This window comes from Corvus kubaryi, unplaced genomic scaffold (assembly GCF_017639235.1).
Source record: "Corvus kubaryi isolate FWS band 111438036 unplaced genomic scaffold, C.kubaryi_AGA036_p1.0 37308, whole genome shotgun sequence".
Classification (NCBI taxonomy): Eukaryota; Metazoa; Chordata; class Aves; order Passeriformes; family Corvidae; genus Corvus; species Corvus kubaryi.
In genome coordinates, this window is record NW_024581096.1 from 1,607,857 (window position 1) to 1,630,311 (window position 22,455).

Consider the following 22,455-nt stretch of genomic DNA (forward strand, 5'->3'; position numbering starts at 1 on the left):
TATTCTTCCATGGGGAGCAATCCTTCAGGCACAGCCTGCTCCCGTGTGGGTCCTCCACGGGGTCACAACTCCTACCAGGAAACCTGCTCCACCATGGGCTCCTCTCCATGGGTCTGCAGGTCCCTGCCAGGACCCTGCTCCAGCACAGGCCTCCCACAGGGTCACAGCCTCCTCGCAGGCCTCCACCTGCTCCAGCGTGGGTCTGCTCCAGGGGCTGCGGGTGGATCTCTGCATCCTTGTGGATCTCCGTGGGCTCAGGGGCACAGCTGCCTCACCATGGTCTGCTCCAGGGGCTGCAGGGGAACCTCATCTCCAGTGCCTGGAGCACCTCCTGCCCCTCCTTCTGTACTGACCTTGGTGTCTGCAGGGCTGTTCCTTGCACATATTCTCACCCAGCTCTTCTCTGGTTGCAATTACATATGAATGGTAATTTTTTTTTTTTCCTTCTTAAATCTGTTATCACAGAGGTGTTACCACCCTTTCTAATTGGCTTAGCTTTGGCCAGCAGCACCTCCATCCTGGAGCCTGCCCGGGATCTGCTGGGCATGGAGGAAGCTTCTGGCAGCTTCTCACAGAAGCCACCCCGTAGCACCCCCACTAGCAAAACCAGACCATACAAATCCAATACACAGGGATACACCAAACCTTAGCTTTTGAGTGTTAACACAGAAAATGGCACATAAACAAGGAGCAAACATGCCAATCAAATTCCTCAGACCTTTTTGTGACCTGCTGTAGGGTTTCCAGCAAACACAGAAATGGCTGCAGAAGAGGCAGAGCTGTTAGTAGAATGTGGAGTGTTTTTCAGCTTGTATTGAGAGAATTTATTTTCTTTTGTACACTATAAATTAAACAGGAGGAGAAAAGCCCCAGCCAATCAGTTCAGCACAGAAGCATCCTAGTAGCAGACAAATACAGCAGCAGGGCACTGGTTCTATGGCCTCTTGGTGCCTGCCAGCCCCAACAGTCCACCCAACAGGTTTAGGCAAGCATGCAAAGCGGAGTGAACTCTGCACTTCTGGCAGCTTCCCTCCTGCATTGTTGACTCCTCCCCTCTCCCCACCTGCCTGCAGGAATGAGCACATCACAGCTCAGGTGAACCCTGAAATCAGCTCCAGCTGCTGTGGCCGTCATTCACTGTTTCAGAGCCAAAGCCACTGATTTTGTGTGTGTCCTTAGCACCAGAGAAGTTCAGGTGTCTTCTTCCTGGGCGCTGACCTTCATGCACTCCAAATGGCATCTTGATTACTTGAAGCTTCCCCGATTGAGTAGAGGGTCTGTATCTGCTCCATCGGGCTGAGACACGTTTGCTGAGCCCAGTAAAATTTCATCATGCCTTTTTCTCCTAGGTGATGAAGAAAGAGTGCCACTTAAGGCAACAAATGTCAAGCAAGTAACTCAGTCATTTAAGAAAGGAAAGAAAATGACAGGTTGAGCTTTTGGCTAGAGTCAGTACTCAGCTCTGCCCTGGGCAGTCAGAACCTGACACCTCTGGCTGGCTGGCACAAGAACCCCTCCTGCCCGCAGCTGCCACACACACACTCATCTTAGAGATGGCTAGAAATACTGTCCCCCTCCAAAAAAGTCATCATTCTTTGTAATTTAAATACAAGAGGAAGAGTGTTAATTTTCAGATTGAAATACTGCTTTCTAGCTTTACTGTTTCTATTGCAATAGTCAAGCATCAGCAACACAATCCTTTTTGCAAAAGTGTAGGCAGAGGTCTTAGAGCTGTGGAATGGTTTAAGCTCGATCTGTAAGATGGAGTCCTCTGTAAAACTAACACTGCCAAGTCCACCACTGCCACCAGCCCCCAAAGCACAGCTCTGACTTCCAGCTGGTTTACAAGATTTTGTGTGTTTTCTAAGTGATGTATCAAATTTTGTTCAACCCAAACTTCCCATTGCATTCAATTCCCCTTTGGTAGAGTGCTACGGTTTCATCTGTACTATCCTGTATTTAGCAGAGACATTTCAGTCCACGTGAGCATGAAGACCAATTCTCCTCAGTTTCCACTTTTTACAAATCTGTTCTGCCTCAGAAAAGCATCAGTGCACAGTAACCTGACTATATTTAAAGCAGGCAAGTTCCTCTTTCACTCTGAAACTCCTGTGTTGCTCACACTGAGTTCAGTTGCAACCTTTTCCTTGCAACCTGCTTTCCAGCCAACTCCCCCAGTTTGTCTGACCTCTCTGCTCAGTCTCACTTTCATTCAGAAACGACAGCACAAGATCATCCACTGCAGCAGCCTGCCTCTCTCCATAACGGCCTGTGATTCATATCTTCTGGTTTTCACAGCGGTCACCTGTGCCAGCTGCAGAGCACCCAGCACCGCAGAGACGATGTGAGTGGAGGGGAGTGACAGCCACCATCCCTCTGGATGGGCAGACATCTGGGGTTAACACTTGCCTGCTAATGTCTGAATGTTTCCAGTTCCCACGGGATTTATCCTAGGGCAATCTGAATAAATAAGACAGGTGTCTCAATACATGCTTAGGGACATCAGCCACTGTCCCTCTTCCTCCTCCTCCTCCTCACACCTGTGCATGTGTGCACCCTCACACCCTGTCCTACCACTGATGGGGACTTTGGGGCCCATCAATCCAGCACTGTACTTCATCCCACAGAGAGCTTGAAGCATGATAAAGTTTCCCAGGGGTGTTTAACAGCTATGAGAGCTAGACAGAGGAGAGGTATAAGGATTTTACCTCTTGTACTGTGCTCTTCATAGAGGAATTTGTACACAGTATGATGATATCTCTATTTGCTATTTGGTTGGTGTGCAATACCACATGAGAATAGTAAGAAAGTACCAGGGCTTTTCCAGGGGCAGGAGAAAAGACTGACCCAATAAGCTTTTTCTTTTACTTAATATTTTCTTTTATCTTTGCTTTTCTTCTCTTTTTTTCTTTTCTTTTATCTCTTGGGGGCGCCCCCCGCTCTATTCCAAGTGGGAGACAACAGAAAAAAAGGCAAGGTTTTTGATTCAGGGAAGAAGCACAATGGAAAAGCAGCCCTGTGCAGTGCATACCTGGGGCCAATAGCAAATTCTTCATTGAATTAAATCTACAAATCTCTGAGCACTCAGAGCTGCACAACAGGATTCCCCTAGGGATAGTTTCTCCTCAGTTCACTGTGAAAGCCACTCCATGCCCTGAAGCATATGGAGAGAGCTTACTTACTGTTTTATTTGAATGGCAAAACATAGGCACTCTTCTCATTTACAGTGACAGTTAAATTATTTTTATCTGTCTAAACTACACATGGCATCAGTTGGTTCCACAGGTTCTCCTTTTCTTACCAGTATTGAAAGCATCAACTTTTCTCAGTCAGTATTTTGTCATTTTTGTAGATACTAACACTGTATCAGTGCTTCCAGGCTGGGCCCGAGTCCCTGTGCTATCACAAGAGTTATCACAGCAGGTACTGGGCTGGCTTTCTGCCCCCACATCATGTCAAGCACCTACAGGTGGGGGGCTCAGCCATGGCCAGCCCTGGTTCAATCCTCCCTGCTGATGCTGTCCCTGGGTGCTGGCACTGAACTCCAGCTGGGACCCCGCATGCCAGAGGGAGCTGGGAGGTGGAGGAGCTGCGCTCCCCACCCAGATGGGGAATTTTGCAATGAGAGCCCCTCTCTGCTTCCTCCCACTCCACCACGCTACTGCCAACATCTCTCTGCCCCTGCATGCCTATGTGCAGCAGTGGAGGCCTGTGTTGCTTCCCTGATACTCCCTGGCATCCTTCAGTTAGAGGATTTGTGCTTCAAGGAAATCAAGAAAAGTGTTCAACAAACCCAGCCTGTGGTTTGCATCAAACACTACTGCTCTTCCCCTTCTCCTGAGGCTACTGAGTGCAGACACAGCCCACCTGCCTCTTCTAAGCCAGAGACGGGCAGAGATGTGGTTTAGGCTCAAATACTCATGGCTGTGTCAACAGAAAGACCTGAGCCCCATGCACCAATCCCCAGGGCCCAACACGTGCACCTCAACAAACCCTGACACAGCTCGTGCTCCCACCCAGAGGGCACACACCTGCACTGTCCTCTACCTGTCATGGGTTCCAGGGCATTCCTCTATGGACACACAACTGCTGCCTGTGCCTACTTTCTTCCACTGGCACAATAGCTTTGTGTCAAATTAAATTGCTCATGTTGGCCAACTGTGCCATACTTGTGTTTACTTCCCCACAAGCTGAACGTCTGCAAGGCTACTGGGCAGGGAACTTCCAGAGCTGCAGCTCTCACACAGCCCTGGGTACCCCACCTCTCTGAGGCTGGCCCTGGGACCACCCAGGACAGGCCATTCCTCTGTCCTTTGGGAGGGGAAGTGGCTGTGGAGGAGGCTGGTGCTCCCCATTGCAGATGGCAGCTGGGATGAGTGCAATGCTCTGAGCATTCCCACACCTCGACAGCACAGCAGGGTATTTCGGGGTGCCCGTAACCTAGGTCTGGCTGACTTTCATGTAGGCAGCAGGCAAAGGCAGGTCAGGCATGCTCAACTGTAGAGGGATTCCTTGTGGAACAGGGGCATATGATACCCCAGGACAGTCTGGGCAACCCAGGGCTGCTAGGGAAGAACCCCTGAAGGGGCCTCAGGCTGCAGACAGGCTTGAAAGACACCTGGCAGCAGGCAGCCTTGAACATCCTTGGCAAAGTTATACACTGGTCGGCTCCCCCACGGATTAGAGGCCATCTTGTAGGAATAGGGCGTGAATCTTTGTAAAGTAGATGTAAGTTGGTGTAAGTAAACAATAAAGCGGAGCACGATGCTCAAATCGTATCGGTGTTCGTGTCGTTACTCTGGCCGGCTCCCCCTGCACTCGGGACCCCCCCTGCTAAACCTGGCACCTGAGCAGGGACCCGAGTGATTTTTTTGCTTACATGCAGTGTGTTTTTCACTTAAATGCGGTATCGCTTGAATGCGGCAAGACTCCGAATCATCGCATCGGTGTTGGAGCCTTTGGGAGCCAGATGCGGGAAGGGTCTCAAAGCGGAGTGATGCGGGAGACCGGAGCTCGTGCAGCCAAGTGAGCCCCCGCAGGTAAGAAGCTATGGAGTATGAGGCTGGAACTCGCCTCCTAGCCAGTATCCTCTCTAAGAGAGGCGAGACTATAAAAGATGGAGATCTTAATGCCCTCGTTATGTGGGCCCAGGAACAAGGGTGTTTGAAATGCACTTCGCTTTTGTTTTCGACCAAAGTGTGGTGGGAAGTTGGGAACAAGCTGTGGCTGTCCACGATTGAGAGTGGAAGGGAAGGTAAAGAAGCTAAAGCTCTCAGATTAACTTGGAGAGCCGTGATTAACGGAGTGGTGGCCGGAGACCAGGGCGGAGTCCAGGGTTGCGCGATTCTTCGGGCTGACCGCGGGAAGACGGATTAAGGGAACAGCAGCACCCGTGCGTTCCCTGCGAGAGTTGCTGGACGCGGAAGGAAGTTACCCCTCCGAAGTCTGAGGGAAAAATGGCTGCGAACATGGAAGCAGAGCCTCCCGACTCAGGGGGCGGGGTGCAGGCGGGCGAAGGAGAAACGAGCAGTCCTAATGCCCAGCAGAAAGCGGCAGAGCGCAATGCCCCTCTGCCAGACAGCGGAGCAAGGTCTGACGGCGAAAGAGCTTCTGCGGTTTTGTCACCTGCAGAGCCAGAGCCAGCCAGGGCTGCCGGGGGTCAGCCCCAAGAGGAGGAGAAGCACTGAGAGATGATGCATGAATTAATGAAGAAGCTTGCTGAATTGTCTACGTGTCAGGACGTGCTGGAGTCTAGGGCTTGCAAAACCGCACCATCAGCACCGTGGCGTCCCATGGACCCACCGGTCAAAAAAGCCACCAGAACTCCTGCGTTCCCGTCAGGAGAACTGGGCACAGGGCCTACGGCCCCTCCCTTCCCGCGAGGGGAGGTGCAGCCGTCGCCTCCATCAGCCCCGACAGTGAGGACTGACCCATTGCCAGATGTCCTGTGTCCTAATGATTGCATCAGCATTGCACAATTGTTGTTAACCCCTTCACAGCTCCTGCTCTGGGAGCTAACATTAGAAAGTGGGTGGTATACGTGCCTGCCTTGTGGGGACCGTGATTAAAGGCAGAATCAAGAAAGGGAGTTGCGTAAATTCTTGGGTATAGCACCAGACACAGAGGTAGAGTGGGGAGTTGTTTTTGACTGTCTTGAGACAAGGGCATTGGTGGACATCTTCACTTGGCTGTCTGCCCATTTAGATGGAGTGAAGGCAGTACAGAGTGTGGCAGTGTTAGGGCGAGAGTGTAGCACACTGGTTTGTGTCCCACGGCAGCATGTGGTGGTCCCCGAGCACTGGGAAGTGACAAAGCAGCGGTGGGCCCACAAACATTCTGAGAGGTTTGCTTCTCGGTAAGCATCCTAACAGGGTCCCACGCAATGTTGACAGCAATCCAAAAGAGACAAAACATGTGGGTCACCCTAGCTGAATTAACGGGGCAAGACTCCATGTGTCTGAGCCTGGCCGCGCCAGGGGACCCATTTCGCACCTGCTTAATTGGGGTCCCATATTTTAACCCGCAAGACTTCTGAGGGATGCCAGACAACAGCTCCCTGATAGGGAACGCCACAAACAATGGCAAGTGTTCAGGGCTGATCGGACTCAAGCCTGCGCAGCAGCGTGCCTGTAGGCAAGGTGCATTCTTGAAAAGCATCAATGTGGCCATGGGGACACCAGAAGAGTTAGATCTACTGGGTTCCACAAACCAAACTGGGGATGGTTACATGACATTCGAGCCGCCCACTACCAGTCAATTAAATGTTAATAGGTGCCTTTGGGCCACTGCTGACCCTCTTGCAGACTGGTTTCTGAGAAACTACGAGTCCGAAGCAATTTACTACCGAATCAACCTCAAGCCCCAAAACGCCTCCCCGGTGGTACGTTCTTAATATGCGGGGACCACGCATGGAAAGGGGTTCCAGCCAGCCCACATGGGGGACCGTGCTTCTTAGGGAAACTCACCCTGTTCCATCCAAACCTGCATCAACTCTTATATATCACCCACCGCACTGAAACCAGGGTGCAGTGCTCAGTCCATGAGCTCAAATGTGAAAGGACTGAAGAGCCCATCTTTTGGAGTCGTAGTACAATTTGGCTAGCATCTATGTTCTTATCTGGTGCTTCAGCAGCCAGGGCTCACGCAACATTACACAAACTTGGTTGCTGGGCGAGGGATGAGCTAAACATAACTTCGCAGATGCTTGATGAGCTAAGCACAGATGTTACTAGTGTTAGACATGCAGTATTACAAAATAGGGCAGCTATTGATTTTCTACTACTAGCCCATGGCCACGGCTGTGAAGAGTTCCAGGGTATGTGCCGTATGAATCTTTCTGACCACTCTGTCTCAATTCACAAGCACCTCTCTGACCTCCAGAGGGGCCTACACAACCTTCAGGAGACAGACGACCCTATTGGAGATTGGCTTAAGGGTCTGGGTATCACCAGATAGCTGCATACCTTGGTAGTAGAAGGCTGCCAATTGCTATTTGTAGTTATATTAGGCTTAATAGTATATGGGTGCATTTTTTCTTGCATTAAAGTGGGGGCTGCGGAAGATCATCGGCCAGGACTGGGTTGCCCAAAAAGAAAACGGGGGATGTGTAGAGGGATTCCTTGTGGAACAGGGGCATATGATACCCCAGGAAAGACTGGCCAACCCAGGGCTGCTAGGGAAGAACCCCTGAAGGGGCCTCAGGCTGCAGACAGGCTTGAAAGACACCTGGCAGCAGGCAGCCTTGAACATCCTTGGCAAAGTTATACACTGGTCGGCTCCCCCACGGATTAGAGGCTGTCTTGTGGGAATAGGGTGTGAATCTTTGTAAAGTAGATATAAGTTGGTGTAAGTAAACAATAAAGCAGAGCACGATGCTCAAATCGTATCGGTGTTCATATTGTGACTCTGGCCGGCTCCCCTGCACTCGGAACCCCCTCCCCTGCTAAACTCAACAAATTTCCCTGGTATCCACAAAGTTGACTTCCCTATGTAATAGATGGATTTATTTTCACTTAAAACTGAAAAGCCTTTTAAAGACTTAGTGTATCAGGCATGATCTTTGTCTAGTATGAGCTGAACATTCCTGCTGTCTCTTGACTTCAGTGTGTAACTGAAGTTCATATCCAATTAATTTGGCCACATTCCTCCTAGAAACATTTTCCAGACCTGCTCTTTTTTACTTCCCCTCTGTAAGGTTTACTTAAGACTTCTCTTAGATTAAGTTTTGTGACAAGACTCATGACATTCACAATTTAAAACTACCTTGTGGGGATCCTTTTTTAAGGACTGATAATTCATCCAGAAGAGTAAACAATCCTCACATGTGCTAAGTTTGACAAGAAAGTACTGCAGATGAGACACTTCAAATTAATACAAGAGAGATTCAAGGCATTCGTTTTAAAAACACATTCCCCAAAACCCCAGAGCTATGCAGTGCAAGCCTGTGCTGAGGCTGTCTAGGGTTCTGGCTGCTGCATTTTAAATAATTCAAAATTCTCTTTGGGTTATTTTGTGGGTTGTGTTAGTTTGGGGGGGGATTTTCCAAGTGCCATGTTTTCCTATGTATATTCACAGTACATAACTCTTTCAGCTTCACTGTGTATTTCCCACAGATTACAGAAAATAAAAGCTACAGCTGGGACGGTTTAGGACTAAGATTCCTGTGACTACTTGCCACAACAGAAATCTTTGATTTCAGCTTCAATGTGCTCCCCTCCCTCCAGAATTCAACCTTCTCTGATCTGAATTCTCTTCTCTACTTGGACTTAACAAGGTATGGAAGGAGCATCCTCACTTCTGCTCATCACATTCACAGGGGTGAAACCCCCTGCCCCTGTCAGAGACAGAGACTTTTGGAGCACACCACTGCAGCATCTTCCTGGCTTCACAGGGAAACCACTACCAGCACCTTCAGACAGCTGGTGAATTTTTTTGCTAAGCAGAGATTGATCCACTTGGGCAATATTGAGACTTCCTTCTAAGGACAATCATTTACAGTACAGTGGGTGAAATATGCATTTTCCAGTGACAGCAAAGTCACTACAGCAGTTATTAATTTTTCAGTATTGTTCCCTAAAAACTGAAGAAAGACATGTTTGGCCCTTGGAAATGACCAGCTTTTTTTTATAGGAAAAGAGATTTTCCTGTTAAGTTAGACATTAAATACCTCATGTCTCCTGACTCCCACAAATGCCTCCTCACACCCATCATTTCAGGACAGGTTCTTCTTCTCAGGAATACCCTATAATTAAATGTGAACTTAAAAGTACCAGGCAAGCATCACTGGAAAAGACAGACACTTCTATCTTGGTGAAGGCAACAGATCATGGGTTTTTACAGATACGAGGTGCAGTTTGAGTAATCACATTAATAGGAGAGTTTGTGAGACTGGCCACAGATGCTGCTTTCTATTGTTTTCTCAAGGTGTCAGATCAGCTGGGTGTATGATGGTGCCTTTCACAGCAACAGGCAGCAGAAGAGAGTCATGCTGATGGTAAACTTGCTCACATTTCTGTCTGACACAGCATTTGCTGGCCCACGTTTGCTGGAGCATCTCAACACAGACAGGAATAACAAGTACATCCTTCATTCCAGTGATAAATCTTGACAGCTTAGATATCCTCATCTTGGGCAACCACATCTCTTTACTGCAGCTTCCCTGCAACTTTCCCACTCAAAACCTCAAATGCCTCAATTTTCAAATGAACAACATACGAGCAATCACAGCAGAAGATGCCCAAGCTCTGCAGGAGACCAGCAATGTAACTCCCATCCTTAAAGGCAATGACATTACATACACTGAACCTGGAGCCTTTCAATCCCATTTCTACAGTTTGGACTTGGTGAGCTATGCTGACATCCCTGGGGTCCTGGAGGGGATACAGAACTCCACAGCCATGACACTTTGGCTGGGAACATTTTACGGCGTGGAAAAGGAGCCCTACATAAGCCCAGATGTTTTACAAGGCCTCTGTAGCATCTCTGTCAAGGATCTCTATCTGCAGTTACAGCACTTTAGAAATCTAAATGCTGACACATTTCAGTGCTTAACCAGGCTCCGAAAGCTGGACCTAACCCAAACCCACATCCATGCACTGGCCCCTGGCATCAGTGGCATGAGCTCACTAGAGATGATTCTCAATGCAAACTGCTTTGAGACAGCAACACCAGCTCTGCTGCCTTCCCATCCCTCACCCGCCTCCACATCAAGGGTAACCCACAGGTTCTGCAGCTGGGCTCTGGCTGTTTGGAGAAACTGGCAAAGCTCCAACATCTTGATTTAAGTCAGAATCACACTGAAAGCTCTGACTGCTGTAGCAAAGCACTGAGAGCTTTGAGCAGACTTTGTTACCTGAATCTGAGCCACAACACACACCTCCATCTCCAGGACGTGCTCATTTGGGACAGTGCTAGCCTAGAGCTGCTGAACTTACCCTTCACTCCCCTCTGTATCAACACGTCACAGAACCCTTTCCAAAATCTGCATCTCTTGCAAGTGCTGAATCTTTCGTCCTCCCACATTAATACTAGCATTCAGCATCTCTTTCAAGGTTTGAAAAACCTCATGTTCTTGGACCTTAGTCAAAATAACTTTGAGTTGGGAATCATGCCAAAGGACAAATGGTTCCCTATCCAATTTAGAGGTGCTAATATTGTCATCCTGTGAACAGACAGCAATAGGTAACCAAGTATTTCACAACCTCAGGAAGCTACAGCATGTTGATCCAAGTTACAACAAATTTACTGCATTCAGCAGAGATGCATTTTCAAATCTCAAGAGCATCTATCTCAGTTGTGCCCATAACATGGGCAAATCCATGTCATACCAGGTGACCAGCTAGTGCCCCCAGATGGCCAGTGTATAATCAATTGATGCTACAGCCTTCTGGACTGCACCTGCTCTAATATTGGTTTAATCACCTGGTACAAGCAAAATCTGGATAAAAAGACCCTGAAGGAACAAGGTGCTCTGAACCCAACTTACTAACTGGGTTCAGCTGGCCACCTTCTCACTCTCCTGTGGGATGAACACATCAGGAATCATTGCCGTTGTCCTGGCTGGTTTATCCTGTAGTGCCATCTTCCTTTGGGGTGCTCACTATTTCAAGCAAAATTACCAATGACTGTAAGTCCAGGATGGGGACACAGAAAATACCTACAGCAACTGTATTAAGTTGAAAGATATCTCACTGTTTTTATTTGTGACAAGTATTTTCTTAACTTTTGTAATATTCTCTCTACCTCTCAATTACAACTTCTAGAAAAATAATGAAAAAATTAAGAGTTGAAAAAAAAACTATGACCTGAATCTTGAAAATATTTAAATAACTTACGGAGATATCCCAATTTAACTCAATGGTAGCCCTGTTATACTAGTACTATGGCTAATGCACTCGTAAAGGGAAAATCCAACAGCCAAAATACAAACTTCCTTCTCTTTAAAAAAGAAAACCTAACCACCACCACTTCCAAAAAGGAAACAATAAACCAACCAAACAACCCAACCAAAACTCAACCAAACAAAAAAAACCAACAAAAACCCCCAACCAAATTCCACCCTCTATCAAATACCCTTGTAAAGCAATGTTTTTTAAGAGCTGGCAGTAGTGTACCCCACTTTGCTAAAGAGAAAAAAACTACCTGTGAAGAACAGACACATTTACAGTCACATAAGAAACAGCATGTATCACCTCTGTGAATTTTAAAAAATACTTCTTTTAAATACTTTTGATCCTTAGAGAACTTCTGACCACTGAAATTCTGTCTACCCATCTTTCAGCCTGGGGCAGGCCCTGCTCCTGTGCTATTTTCTAGATTCCAGAGCAAGTAAAGACAGTATCATCTTTTACTATAAAATTGTAGATTTGGTCAAGAATCTGTGGGTCCAATACTCTGCTTGCTTGCACAGGGCAAAACCCCTCAATGCTGACAGATATGAGCCATTCCTTTTCCAGCCTGGAGTGCCTGTTCCTTTCAGCCACAGCCCAGGTGAGAAAACCAGAGGCTGCAAAGGGGGCAGCACTGTGGACAACCTCATCCCACAGGAGCTCCTGGTGTCAACAGCTACTTCACGCTGCTTCTGGTGTGCATCCCTGGAGTAAAATCAGAGATGATGATCCCTGCTTCAACTGGATATGCAACGGTAGGCAGGAATAAAGACTTATTATTTATGTAACACCGAATTGTCTTCTCTGCCATCACATGTGAATAAACCCAGAGCAAGGCAGAGTATGGGCATTTGACCAAGGATCTAGTGGGAGCTTGTCAGGCCTACTCATCTGCCTTGGATCACCATAAAGTCACTTATGTTTATTTAGCGCTTTAATAACAGGCTTACCCTGATGGATAGACACAACTCTCCTGGTGGTATGACCCTCCTGTCTCCTGGAGCATGCACCACGGGGAAGCTTGCCCAGTACTACTCCCTGCCATGTTAGGCTGGAGCTGTGGTTGCTCTCCGAGATGTGGAAGGCCAACTCTCAACCCTTCCCACGCAGGACTCCACATTCAGCTTCAGCTCCTGTCCAAAGCATTTCCTCAACATTTTCCTCTCTAACATGCTGACTAGCTAAACTTTCAAAGATTCAAAGATTCCCGGTGGATCAGAAAGTTTTTGCTCATTTCTGACAAGAACCCGGTTGATCTTCTCCAGTAAGAAATACCTCTCATTTGGAAAGCCCCTTTTACCATCTGTTAGCAGACCAGACTCATGCAATGTGTATTTTTGCAGCTTTCATCTGCCTTTACATCATATACGTCACTGCCCTACCCCCCCAGCTTCTCCTCCTCCTGCCTTTGTAGCCATGTGCTGCCTAAGGGCAAGCAGGGAGAGATGTTTGACGTTCCTCCTCCAGCTGCCCACAAACACTCCCAGATCTTGCACCCTACAGTGTTGCCTCTCTGTATTGCTGGTCCATGTTCCCTGTTCCTGTGGCTGCTGAAGGCTCCTCCCGATGCCATCGGCAGGCACTGTGCTCCAGCTGCTCAACACTGAAGCTGCATGGGCTGCCTGCCCTTCTGCAAGGGCTCGGCTATAGGAGAGAACTGTCCCCGAGCAAACCACGCTGCCCAAGCTGAGCACACCCTGACTTGTCCTTGGGAGCAAGGCAGGGACATTCCTGAACTCAGCCCAAAGTTCAAGGTGCATTTTCCTCTCACTCTGCAAATTCAATTGGTTAAATGAGCAACCTCCAATATCTTAACAATCCAGGATGATTGCCAGTGTGTGTACCACCTAAGAAAGACTTGCTTCTTCCATCGTTTCACTCTTGAAATTGTGGGTTCAGGAAGGTGTTACACAAAAATACTGACATCAAAAGGGACCATAACACACTCCACAGACACCAAAAAAACCTGCTGCAAGTATCATAGTAACAGATCCACTATAGTAGTGACTGGAGGAAAAACTGCATGTTAGGCTGAAAGATATTCTGAAATGCCCTTTTATTTGGAGAGAATACCACAGGATTTCACCACCACCAGTTTATGAAATGCTATCCTGTGTCACAGTGTAGACTCAGGTGTAAACTTCACTTGGTGAAAACTCAAAGATGTTTGAGAAGGTGAAATGTGTTTTGCACACCAAGTATTAAAGCTTTCTTGCAATCCATCCCTTTCCCCCTACACAACTTGTTCTAGGTGACCATACCTGCAAGTGTTCTAATTTTACTCTTTGATTTTCTTTACAGTGTCATCTCTGCTCTATTTGCCTGCAAAAATGCCATTCATAAGACACTGCAAACCATGCTGAACAGCATACGCTGTATGTTTCAGGATACACAAACCCTAAATACAGGGACTGACTATTCTGAAGGAAATTAATCTCTGGATATAATACACTAAAATGTCCAGATTATGTATTACGACTTTGTTAAGTGCAAAGATTTAGTCTTCTGGGATTACTTAGTAAAGATATACATGGAAAGAGGCAACAGGTTTTTTCTTACAGAATTGTGTACCTAGTCAAGCTCTAATATGATACACTCTTTCAGCTTCCAGTCAGGCCTTTTAGCTCTCATTTTTTTAAATATGGCTATGAAGCCAGCACACAGAGAGAACAAGGGAATTGCCTGAGGTGAATGGTGCCTAACAAGATTTAGCTCACACCACCCTAGCTCCTGGACTACGGGTTCCTGAAGTCCCAGTACAACTCAACACCACAACACAGAATTTAGCAGTGTTTACAGAGAGAAGGAACTTGAGCGTATCTTCATTATTTCACAGATCGGTAAGCACTTAGCTTTATTTCACCAGGACAAACAAAAACTCAGAGCCAAGTTCTTCTTTCCTTAACTGTGCTTAAGCAACGTCTCTCAGCAAGATCCAAGTCAATTTTCGGGGGAGGATTTTACCCTGAACAAGATGGTTAAACGGGCCAATTTCTATGTATCTTGACTTCAAAAAACGCACCCTGATGTCAATGAAACATCTTTTAAGAACTTTCATTCACCGGTCTTGTCTGCACCTGGATAAACAGCAGGCGAGGTCCCTCCCAAACAATCTATACTATACCTCCCTGATCAGACAGAACCAATGGTAATTCTTCTCCCCTACTAGAAGACATCTTTCCCTACCAAATCCCTTGGACATCCTCTTCCCCTTCACACCTGCATTTTTTAGGGCTTGATGTCTACTAGAACACAACTACACCATTACTGTCTTCTTACTCTGCAGTCATCTCAGCTCCTCCTGATGCTCACAACTTTTTGCCCCTTGAACTATAACCTCTAGCATTGCTTCCTACCCATGGTGGCTGGAACTTCACGTCCCTTCCAGCCCAAACCATTCTATGATTCCTAAACTCAGTTCATTCAAATACATCCTTGGCAGATACCTGGGAGATTGATCTAGTCAGTTCTAGTCAGCTACTGTACTACAGATACAGTCAGTGGAGAGAAAAACTGTTGCTAACCTAAAGCATGCAGTGGGACATGCATCCATACACCCTCCAGTATCCTCCTGTCCTGTGATCTTTTCCTTCTGATCTGCCTGCTGAGCTCTGATCCAAATCAAGCTGGATGTCCCTACAAAGTCTTGCATGCTACGTAAGACTACAATAAGGAGCCTATGGGGGTTTAGCAAACTGAGAGTTCAGTGCTGAAGAAGGGAGCTCACAGCCCCCTTCATACCACAGAAGCATTTCCATCTCAGGTAAGAAGCAAAATGAAGGTGACAGACCATGCCAGATATAACAGTGATAACCCATCTCTCCCAACTTCCTCCTAAACACAAACTCCACATACCACCCCCTTCCTCTGGCCCACAACACTCTGGAGGCTCACTCTGGGCATGCAGGTTTCTATGCCTCCCCTGGCAGAGATGACTGTGCTGTCCACAGCCAGGGACAGCACAGCAGAAGAGGCATGAGACTCAGTCAACCCTCAACTCTTGTAATTTCCTTTGCCTCAGCTGCTGGATCCTGCTCTTCTCTCCTCAACACATCACCCCTCATCAGCACACCAGATTTGCAAGACTATCTGCCTTCTGGTGGGCTGCAGCAAACTGGAAAATTTGGGGGTGAACTGCAGCTTCCCCTCTCCTGTATTTTTCACACAGAGAGAAAAGCAGCAAAAGTGATGCTATAACACTGCTGCACTTAGTTCTGTACAGAGGAAAAATGCAGAGAAAACAATGCAATAATAAAAGGTGAACACGAATTCCCACCTGCCGGGCAGCTCTGCAGTTACAAGCAGGGGAACAGTAAAGAGGTGTGTACTTCAATATATCCTGCTCCTGTAGTAATGCATGATGATACATGTTTTGTAGAAAGTATTTAAATGTCACATTACAGGCTATTGCCCATAGAAGCAGCAGTCAGGCTGTGTCATCCACCACCACACCACACCCATCTATCCAATACAGAGTAGAGGTTCCAGGCATAGCCTGAGATGCTCAGCCATGCACACCTTCTCTGTCCCCAGACCAAATAGCATTTCCTCATGCAAAACCCTCCACCAGCACATGCCTTAACGGGTACACTGAGCTAGCCCCAAAAAACCCCAAAACTGCCATCCTCTGAGTACAGCAGAGATGTGCCTTACATTACAGCACTGAAAGCAGTCCAAGAAAAAATGCTAACACAACAGTTTCATGCTAATTTTTATTTCAATGTTATGCAACTGCATAAGTATAAATAATCATGTTCAATATATAACAATTATGACATCCATAAGGAGTTTCTCAGAGAAAATAAGACTGCAAACACTTTATTGCACAGACCCTAACAATTTTTTTTAAAATTTTTTTTTGTAAGCTGAGAAATCTACTGCAAGAAGTCTACAAAAGAACACATCAGATCTACAATCACATTAAGACTGACCAAGAAGAACACAGGCAGGAGGATCTCTAACAGCTCACTGATAAGGTAAACACCAACAAACAGGTACTACATAAACACAAGCTTATGCACTGTTACACTTCCAAAATGCAAAGAACTTATTTGTCAGAAGGGATAATACAAAATATTCATAAAGGTATACTGTAAACAAAAGCTAGATGTGTTTTAAAGGAAACAGAGGATAGTCGAAAAAATGCAGAGACTGTAAACTAGGAAGTTATCTCCCAGACAGAAATGTTATTTTGAAGTGCATTAGCATTCATTTGTATTAACTGCCAAAGCACAGATGAACTGTAAATGTCGAGACCATTTTATTTTTAAAACTTCTCAAAAATTATTATCCACTGCTTACTAGCTCCTTTCTGAATGCATCAAAGGCAGTATGAATGTACTAGTGCCACATGAAAAATCAGGAGTTGTTTGTGATACTGGCTTTTCCTTACAGGTTTGCTGTAATTCAACTCAATCAGTGTAATAAAGTTTTCAGCAGAGGGAAATTAATTCTGCACACTGTCTGTTGTCACACAAGTCTCCAAGTCAAGATTACACTGTGCTTTTATGAAAAATTTTCTAGCTTTTGAGACAGAAAAACAAACCATAAGCATTGGTGAAAAAGGTGGGGGCCTAGCTCTACTGTGGTTACAGAAAACAGAAATAAGCAAAACGACCATTCTATTGATCCCCAATTATTAAAACCCATGCGCCTGCAAGGGTATTTCGTAGTGCTTCTGTACATGTTTCAAATTTTACCTTTCATCCCTCAAAACAAGCTAAATACACCACACAAAAATGATCAAAGTCTACATGTTCCACAGTATATAAAATTTAAATAAGGCTTAGCAAAAGTAAAAAGACAGTAACATTCTAGCACCAAATAGCTCCAACAAGTTCCTTTGTTAAAAAATGCTTCTTTTGTAATTACAGTATTGAACTTTTTTTTGCATACAAATAAAAAGATTATGTTATGAAATGTATGGAGCTACTCAATGCATTTCAAAATGAATATGAAACCCAGGATTACCTGCTAAAAACAGCAAGTTAAGTCTACAACATAAGGCCCCAGCTAGGTATTAAAATGAGTCAGATAGCCTAAACTTTTTTGAAGATACGATACTGAAGTGTTTTTTTCCTTTTTACCTTATTTGTCATAAAGTAGAAAAGAGCTACCAGCTGTATGACACTAGTTAAATAGACCGATATGCCGTAATATGTATTCTCTAAATGTATTAAGAAGAGGGATGAACATACTAGTACTACAAGTCATGTGCTTATACTTGTGCCTCACGCTGTAAGGGCCTGAATTTAAAAAAGCTCAAGGAACTCCAGAGGATTGCAGCAAAAACTAAGCACATGGCATGTGCCTCAGAATTTCAGCCTTGTCTGAGGTTAAAGTCACAGAATACACTCCCAAGAGACAGGACAAGAACCATCATTTCACCAGAGAACACGGCTCTTGCTGGTATGCCCTGATAATTAAGTGGTTTTCCCATAGCCTTAAGGACATCTATTCTAATCAGACTTCGCGCAGTAGGGAGATGCAGTTATGTCTTGTGTTAGATCTGGTGAAGCAGTCAGCCAAGTACAGTACTATCAAAATCAGATTATTAAAAATACATGTAAAAACTCACAATAGGTCATCATATTATTCTGTACTAGTATTTTTTAGCCTCTATCTAGGATTTTTAGTACGTAAAAATGTGGCCTGTTTTTTTTTTTCCAGTCAGACCAGTGCTTGTGCATGTCCATGCCAGGTCTGAATTTTAATAATTTGGTTTCATATTCGAGTATGGCAAATACGTGGCAAAGCAACTATCTTAAAAAGGGAAAGAGTAAACAACGCAAAGTATATATGCTACATTCAAACCCCAAACACATTGCTAAGTATTTACAGAAGAAATATTTTCAACAGCTCTTGGCTGTAAAGGTATTTTTGTACAAATACTATATGGTAACAGTTTTACCGGTTACAATTGGAAAGGCATTTTGAAAAAAAGTCCTCTCTTTACATATCCCCTTGTATTGTTTCTTCAGTGACATGAAAGCTTTGCCGCACAAAGACACGACACAGTGCTGGTTTAAAGGCAGTACAACATTTTGAAATTGTTTCAGCTAGTGTTGAATTCACACTTGCCAGGTCTTAGAGTTAACACATTTTTTTGTGAGCACTGCTCCGTGAAACTTCCTTTCCTCGACGCTGCCGAGCTGAGTCTTTGTCATCTGAAAGTGCGTTAGGGCGGTCAGGTGTGGCTGCTGACCTAGATACATCTTTACCTACATTCTGTTTTCTTGAAGCAGACTGCTGAGTCAGAACAGCGTCTTTTCCCTTTACATCCACAGTGTTAACGAAAAGAGGCTTTTCTTGATTTCCAGGCTTCCCCCCAAGGTTTGAAGCAGGGTGGTGGGCTTCTGCTACAATAGTGGCACTGTGCAAGGCCATCAGTGAAACACTCTTAGTCATTTCTGCCTTACTGGTCCCTGTGGAAGAGGTGCTTCTCTTATTTAGTTCCTTGCAAGTTGCAGGAAGCTCTGATGAGCCTGTTTTAACCTTTGCTGAAGATGCATCACTTTTGGCTGAAGATAAAACAGATACCTCCTGTCTACATTCAGAGAAAGTGGATGAACAAGTCAGTGGCTTTCCTGGTGTTGCAGCCACACGACAAGAACTTTGCCCACTGGCAGTTGGCAGATGTTTTATTGCAGTCTGCTTGTTTGCATCCTCTGGCTGTTTCTGATTAACTTGTCCTTTCCCTTTTATATCTTGACAGGTTTTGCTACTTGCGATTGGTTTTTCTGCTCCCTTCCCTCTGACATCACAGTTTGTGAGACAAAGGGTAGGCTCCACTTTCCCACTGTCAAGCTGAACATAAAGTGCGTCAGTGCATATTTTTCCTTCAGGTCTTTTGTCTGCAGAGATCATCTCATTACTAGGACTTCTGTCTGCCTCTTTGTTAAGCAAGAGACAGTCTTTCACAGTGGAAAACTTTGGAGCAGTGGTTTGTTTTTCACTGAAGCGAAGTTGCTTTTGATCAGTAGATTCCCCCAAGCCCACTGCATCTTGCCTCTGCATTTGCTTAGAACTCTGTGGGCCTGCTGGTAGTGGGCCCACAGCAGAGGATTTGGGTTTAGTGTCAGGGGCTGTGCTGCTCATTTGGAGGGTGGTGACTGAGCCATGATCCAAATTCACAGGCCTTTCAGCCTGCACATGTTCATTGTTTGTTCTTCTTGAAGAGCCTGGAACAGGAGAAAAGTAATCTAGGACACTTTTACTGGCATGCTTTCCGTCCTTTTGGGAGCTGGTAGACAAATGAGTAACAGTTTCTTTTTCTTTTATGGTTGGAGTACATGGTTTTTGTGACAATGTCTGTTTATCCACGGACTTAGCCTTGGAAGAACTTGTATCAGAGGCTGGCCTGGGTCTATTACTGATGCTTTCCACACAGCTGGCAGCAGGCTTCACATGTTCTTGAACCCCCACATGAACTTCTGCAGTGCTGTGTCTGCTTACTGTGTCTTTCACAGCAGGGGAGTCTGAAGCACTAAGCTGCTGCCGAGGAACTTGGCTGGCCTGCTCTCTCTCAGTAGTTTGAAGTTTTGTATCAGTTAGTGATTTCTGATCTTTCTTTCCCGTATCTTTAGCACTGTCCTTCTGCACAGAGGAAACCGGTGCAGACTTCTCAGTTTTATGATCACAATCTCTTGAGGGTTGCACGGGCCATTTGGATGGAAAAGCTTCACTCTTTGCCTCTGTGACAACTTTCTTAGACTCAGCTTTCTGCTTGGTTATGTCCCTTTCCACAAAACTTTTAGAAACACTGCTGTCATCTTTGCCTAGCTGTTTCAGTGATTCCCTACCATCCTTAGATTGTGCCTTGGGGCCAGCTGACAGCATTTTTCCTTGCATCTGAGGTGGAATGGCAAAATCAGCACAATTTTTTCCACTGCTCTTGGAGCAGGCTGTTACCAGGACGTCTGAGACAGACACCTTCAGAGATGACTCCCGGATCACTTCCACCTTTGCAGGGATAGGCTCACAACCTTTCTGGGCTACTGGCTGTTTGACAGGCAACTCTTTTTGTATTTGTTTCTCTTTTCCTACAACTTTTTCAGGAGTGCTTTGGCCAGCGGAAGCCTTGGAATATGTTTGAGTAGTTTTAACACTCTGACTTTGAGTAACACAAGACTTTGCCTCCACTGAATTGTCCTTTTGTTTTGAAGGGGAAGTATCTTTCTTCTGAACAGCTTCAATAACAGAAATACTGCCTTTAGTAGCTGGACTAGAAACCTTTTTCTCTGTCACTGCTTCTGCAGCCACAGAGATGAGTGGCGGATTTGGAGAACTCTTGCCTACTTGTAGAACATGAGGGTCTGCTATGTTGACTTTGCCAGATTTTGGGTAGCTTAATAACTGCTCTTTCTGAGAGACCATTTCTACCTTCCCACCACTCCCTTGTGGCACTGGGGGTTTAGGAGATCCCCCATCACTGCTGGTGCTCTGTGCTTCTGGCAGCACACACAAAGGCAGTTCAGTCTTCGAAGCCTGTGGCCCAGAAAGTAACGCAATGTCTAGTGTGCCTTCTATAGGCTTCAGACAGGAAACAGACCTCCCATCAAGTTTATATTCTGATGGACTTTTTCTGACAGGAGACTCAGTGGAAATAAGGGCTGATTTTTCCACACTCATGTCTGTTCGGCCACTCAGGGTCTTGAGAGGAACAAAAGAAACTGAGTTAATCTGAGCAGCATGTGTATTGCCAAGAAATGCTCTACTATCTGCAGCTGCAGTGGAGTCCTGCTGTATGTTTACGGGTCTGCCTGCACTAAGTTGAAGGCATTCGTGAACATTAGACATCATCTTAGGTTTTAGGACTGGACAGACACTGTCATCTTTTTCGTCAATAGACATTTTCTTTCTGAGATAATCAATATTTGCAAGTTTACCATCTAATCTTTCAAATTTGACAAATTCTTTTGTTGGTACAATTTTATCTGTGTTTTCTCCCTTTCCATTTAGCATCCTGTCAGAGGACTGAGGTAGCACATCTTGCAGGGTACATGAAGGGGAAACTCTTTTGAAATCATAAGAAATATGACTGAGTTCATTAGGGGGAGGGCCATGACACAACATCTGTACATCTAAAGCAACACCATCATTTGATCTCAAGTTTGCATTTTTTTGAAGGGTGTCTTTGAGTATGCCACCAGCTGACTGGGTCTCCACAGTAACAATTTTCGTTTCAAACTGGTTTGATCTTTCTAAAACCTTCTGGAATGCTTTTTTGTCTCTTTCTTCCAATCTTAAGGTATTGGGATTTTCTGTTTCACTGCTAGGTTCATGTATAGCAGGATTTGCTTTTTCAGCAAAATCTCGCTTTTTCATAACTACCTTGACCTTCAGCTTCTCTCTGTCTAGCTCATCAATGGATTCTTGTCTACCTAATTTTCGGGAGATGGGTCTTTTCAAGCAGCCCTGCTCTGCAGGCCTGACTCGTGTGAGCGACGGCACATCACATACATTCTCCTCCAAGCTCTGAAGAGTTACTTCTCTTTGAGACAGTTCTCTATTCACTTCTTCCTGGGTCACTTCCAGACTGTGTTTTCGTGAACATAGGTGTTTTTTATCACTGCCATAAGAGGGTGCAAGTTTCTCTTCAGACTGGACTCTCTTTAACAGTGGAGATCTTGGTGGCTCGGCACTCTTTGGCCTGACAATATGCCTTACAATAGTTGGAGGTGAGTGCATTTTGCTAGGAAAAGACTGAGCTATTTTTGTATTTCCAATTGAATGTCCCAGCAATGGTGATGGAGACCGCTGAGGAGATGTTGGCTGGGGTGTCGGAGAAGGTGTCCGTGCTAGAGGAGAGAGGGGAATGCTGCCAGCGGATTTGCGTCTTCCTGATCTGTATCTTTGCCCACCAAGCTTTGGACCCAAGCCATGAAGAGTGCTGGGTCTTATGTGTCCTGAACCAGCTGGAGAATTGGGAGCACTTGAACTAGGGGAGCTACTTTGGGAAGAGTTAGTACCTACGAAAAGAACAAAAACCCCAAGCAAACAAACATGAGATTAGCAAGACTTTTTCAATTTGTCTAAATGTTCAGTGAGAAACAGAACGAAAGCCCTA

The 22,455-nt window shown here is 45.6% G+C and overlaps 2 protein-coding genes and 1 long non-coding RNA gene across 11 annotated transcripts in view; 1 reads left to right on the top strand and 2 right to left on the bottom strand.

Annotated features, from left to right (window-relative positions):
* Window positions 1-664: 664 nt before the first annotated feature.
* On the bottom strand, window positions 665-6,363 carry LOC121664716. The gene is made up of 2 exons (XR_006016102.1): window positions 5,302-6,363; window positions 665-1,345 (listed from the first exon to the last, which is right to left on the bottom strand). It is a non-coding gene; the product is annotated as an uncharacterized LOC121664716 (long non-coding RNA).
* Window positions 6,364-6,538: 175 nt separating this feature from the next.
* On the top strand, window positions 6,539-10,987 carry CD180 (CD180 molecule). The gene is given in 8 exon segments (XM_042028899.1): window positions 6,539-6,880; window positions 7,547-7,606; window positions 8,670-8,773; window positions 9,424-9,555; window positions 9,557-10,155; window positions 10,158-10,615; window positions 10,617-10,805; window positions 10,808-10,987. Coding segments are annotated over 8 exon segments (2,064 nt in total).
* A 5,094-nt stretch (window positions 10,988-16,081) lies between these two features.
* The window catches only part of MAST4 (microtubule associated serine/threonine kinase family member 4), a 287,435-nt gene continuing 281,061 nt past the window's right edge, over window positions 16,082-22,455 (bottom strand). For all 9 annotated transcript variants that reach the window (XM_042028214.1, XM_042028212.1, XM_042028211.1 and 6 more), the window contains one exon: window positions 16,082-22,357. In XM_042028214.1, coding sequence (XP_041884148.1) covers window positions 18,480-22,357 — 3,878 coding nt within the window. In that variant the 3' untranslated portion in view covers window positions 16,082-18,479. The remainder of the gene's footprint in view (window positions 22,358-22,455) is intronic.